This window comes from Merops nubicus, unplaced genomic scaffold, assembly GCF_000691845.1.
Source record: "Merops nubicus isolate BGI_N331 unplaced genomic scaffold, ASM69184v1 scaffold4758, whole genome shotgun sequence".
In the NCBI taxonomy this organism is placed as follows: domain Eukaryota; kingdom Metazoa; phylum Chordata; class Aves; order Coraciiformes; family Meropidae; genus Merops; species Merops nubicus.
The window spans coordinates 12522-16948 of record NW_008627649.1 but is presented as its reverse complement, the minus strand read 5'-3'; the positions used below and the strand labels follow the sequence as shown (position 1 = coordinate 16948).

Genomic DNA, 4427 nt, shown 5'->3' with positions numbered 1-4427 from the left:
AAAGTCAGATGTTGTCTGTATTGGTGAACAGCAAAGTAGTGACATGTGAATATATATTTACTGCAGACATATGGATATATGTGCAGCAGTGTAGCAATCTTAGAATCAGGGAATCATTTGGGTTGGAATGGACTTTTAAAGATCATCTAGTCCAAACACCTGCCCTGGACAAGACATCTTTCACTAGTTGAGGTTGCTCCAGGTTGGATGGGCCTTGACCTTGAATGCTCCCAAGGAAGGGACATCCACAACTTTTCTGGGAAACTTGTTCCAGTCTTTCACCACCCCCATTGTAAAAAAATTCATATTTATATCCAGTCTAAATCTACCCTCTTTCAGTTTAAAATGTTGCCCCTTGTCCTGTCACTACAAACTCTGGTAAAAAGTCTCTCTCTCCATCTTTCTTATCGCCTTTATATGTTGAAGAGCTGCAATAGGGTCTCCCTGGAGTCTTCTCTTTTCCAGGCTGAACAACCCCAACTATGTCAGCCTTGATGTCCAGTTTTCCTCCCTCCTATTCATTGAGGTGGTCTTTTCCAGACCACAGTGATTTATTTCTTCTCAGGGGTGATTCAAAGGCAGCATTAATAGTTTTGATGTGGTCTAAAGCTTGTGTGTCTGGCAAAACAGTAATTTTAAGCAGCAGTAGAAATACTTTTGCACTCCCACTGCGTAAGAAAATCAGAATTATTTTTTTTTCCTGTGCAGAAATGTTCTAGCATTATAAGTAAATCAGTGCTTGGTTAGTCTCAGTATCTTGTTTTAAATGCTAGGTGCAAGCTGTGTTCAACTCCAAAGCCTATCAAGAATTTAAGTTCCATTGCTGCAGAACAACGACCATCATGGGAACCAACTGAAATAGCACAAGGTCAGCTGACATGATACTGTCCTGAAGTACTTTTGTGCCTTGATTATGAAGTTTTTATATGAAATAGTTTTGTTTCTGGGTTGCAGTTTTGTACAGAAAGCATGAAACTTACAGTTATGCTTGACTATAAAGCTATAAAACTTACTTTTTACCAGTTGAAATAACATATTTATTTTTGAAACTATTACAGTATGAATTAAAGGATTTTATTTATTGAGTAGTTTCTTCTACCTTAGGTGTCATGAGTAACAGCTGTCGTAGTACAGATGTGATGAGTTTTTTGTTACAGCTGTCATTTTTAAGCTGTGTACATGCTTGCAGTTGTAGAAGTTCGTTGTGCATTTGATTTTGAAGGTACAGTTTTTCTGACCTGAAGTAAAGAGTGTCTTGTTTAATAACTAGTACAAATTAGACTTTCATCTTCTGTAACCCTTATCCATACAAAGCATATTCCAGAGAGTTTGCAAGAAGTAATATTCAAATGAAAATAATTGTGTCATAACATGTATGTGTGTTCCATGCTTTGTGTGTTCCTAGTGTTCCTTGTGTGTAGTCAACATAAACGGTAAAATGGAGCTTAACACTTCACAACACATCAAGGAAAAGGAATATTGGCATGTATATCAATTCATGTTCTCACAAAGTCAGGATATCTATTAGTATCTAAGCATGGTCAAGACATAATAAAAGAAAAAAAAGCTATTTGAACAATACAGTGGTTCTCTTAAACTGTCATAATCATATTCTGTTAAATAAATGTAATATGTAACTAAGCAGTGTTACAGCACCTGTGATTGGCATTTAATTCTCAAAATGAAAGCATTATTCATTAAATGCTTTCTTGAATTTAGACTTTTATGTTTATTATTCTTTCATCATCTGTATTTTCAGGCTAAATAATAACCTGCAAATACATCAGATCAATTCAACAGGAAATGACTAGCCAATTTAAGTAGATGTATCCAGAAAAGATTGATGCAGAGTTGCAGTAACTTTGTATGCTTAAGACAGTTTCTGTTTGCAGCATAATGGTTACTGCTGCCGGTGAGAGAATGACTGTAGTCATTTACTTAAGCTGGAGCATTTTCAGTACTGCCAGTGAAGTTTTCCTGAGTCAAACCTTGCCTAGCAGCTTTTGCAACATCACATGAAACAAATTGTTTTCCTCAGGAGACATGTTTTCAGGGGGAATGCAGTCTTACTATGACTGAATTAAGAGCAAGTCTTCTTTAATCTTCAGTGAATAAAAGAACAGGAGTAGGAGGATCCTACCAAGGTAGGACCTAAGCAAATAATAGCATTACTTTTACTAGGATGAGAGTAAGTACTTAAAAATCTTTATGCATTGTTATAGCCTCATTTATCGAAGTGTGTCTAGACAAATTTCAATATGCTCTCAAAATACAAACCACATTTTGCTATTCAGAGCCTCTGGTTCTTTGCCTGTCAATTTATACTTTTAATGACAGTATTCAAAATTAATTAAATTACTATTAAAGGATGGATATCATCAGCTTGAGTTGTTGGGATTTGTCTTCCATATTCACTTAAGAAACAGATCATTTTTTTTTCTCTTCAGTTTTAGGTATTGAGCCACTCCAGTATGTTTTTATTATGAGGTTTACACTGGTTGATGGAACAGGAGCAGTAAATGCATACCTTTTTGATTATGTAAGTATATCTTGGTAAAGGTAGATCCACAGATTGTGGGTTTGGATTGTATTTGTTTTTAAAAGAGTAAATGTATGTACAAAAATATTCATTGTATGTTGCCTGCAGTGTTCTTCAGGGACAGTAACAAGTGCTGTAGTGTTATTAATACCCTCTGTCAGTGAAGATGCACAGAATATAATTTTTAGTAATTTTTCAATATCATTGTATGTTGCCTGCAGTGTTCTTCAGAGACAGTAACAAGTGCTATAGTGTTATTAATACCCTCTGTCAATGAAGATGCACAGATTATAATTTTTAGTAATTTTTCAATATGAAAGCATGAAAACAACACTGAAGCTTGTAAATAGATTATTTGGTATTTCCACAGATTTTTATACATTCCTGTGACTGAATTAGCTTTTTTTGGTAATGTTTAATTATGCAGCCTGAATGATGTGTGAATGATAGGTATGTTTCAGGATTTATGCAGGTAACTTCTAGATTATTTCAAAATATCATTACATATTTTTCTAACTCTCAGCAGAATCTTTCCATTCAGTAACTAGAGCTCTTTTCCAACCTTAATGATTCTATGATTCTATAGTTCTTGATTTTTGTTTCATATGACCGTGGGGCAGAAGGGGTGGGCCTTCCTTTCCCTGAACCTAGGCAGGACTCAGCTATAGCTATACAGGTATTTGTCTAGATTTCAGAAGCAATTTCTTCAACTACTTTGCTCACCCTAGAATTAACCTCTCTTCAGTTTTGTCTGAAGCAGCTTAAGACCATTCCTGATATCTGAGACACTGGGTGGGGCTGAGACACTGGGTGGTGCTCCTGTCATTACACACTGTGAAATGATTTTTACCTTCTAAAAAAGCACATTCATTCTGTCTTCTTTCATATAAGGGTGTGTTTTTTTTTTTTTTTTTCATATCTGACTTTTATTCTTCTATATCAGAGTTCTTTGAAAAAATCTGACCATCCTCACTGTTGTTCTTCTGGATTCTTTCTTCCCAGGTGGCCCACATCTTCCTTGAAGTGTTAAAACAGTACCCTGGCATGAGGCATTGCCAGATGGGGCTTCAATATGTATAACCCAGTGTGGTGAAACAGTGTCTTGCTTAATCTGGTTTGTGGTATAACCCCTTCAGCTCTGAGTAGAACCTCAGCGGTTTGGGGGTGGTGGTTTTGGTTTGGGTTTATTTTTTTTCTCATAGTAGTGCCCGAGTTCGCAAAAAAAATTATTCTAAGTTTTTTTTTCCTCTATACTTGTGGTTCTCCTGGCTTGGTTTTGTCTGTAAGCATAGTTTGAAACATTCGTGATCAGGTTAGACAGGGCTCTGAGCAACCTGATCTGATTAAAGATGTCCCTTCTTACTGCAGGGAAGTTGGACTAGATGAACTTAAAAGGTCCCTTCCAACCCAAATCATTCTGTGATTCTACAGAGGTGCTTCAGAATTATGACTTTGTCCAATGTGGGACAGAGAAACAATTTAGTGGATTTTGTTTTTTTCCCCCCACAGGATAGCTGTTTAATGTGTATATATTTGCATATTTTCCACCATTGTACTAAATGACTTTTATAAGGACTTTGAAGGAATACTTTTCCTTGTTTAATTTTAAGACTGTAAGTAAAAATAATTTTGGGAAAAATGTAAGTGTGTTTTCTTAAAATACACAGTGTATTAGCAGCAAAGGACATGAAAGACTGCAACCCCTATTTCAGCTAGTCATCTTTTCCTTCTTCTGTCTTTTTCCATTTTTATATCTCTTAATGTAGAATTCCAAAAATCTCTTCTTAAGGGTAAATCAGTCTTACCAGATACTGCTCAGTACTACAGCTTACCTACTGGGAAGAAAAAAAACGAACCCAAACCACAATTTCTTCAAAAGTGCCAGCTG

The 4427-nt window shown here is 35.8% G+C and overlaps 1 protein-coding gene across 1 annotated transcript in view; it reads left to right on the top strand.

Moving 5' to 3' along the window:
* Positions 1-4427, top strand: part of POT1 (protection of telomeres 1) — a 64893-nt gene that overhangs the window by 58215 nt on the left and 2251 nt on the right. The window contains exons 16-17 of the mRNA XM_008946383.1: positions 774-868; positions 2448-2539. Of these exons, the coding sequence (XP_008944631.1) occupies positions 774-868; positions 2448-2539 (187 nt within the window). The remainder of the gene's footprint in view (positions 1-773; positions 869-2447; positions 2540-4427) is intronic.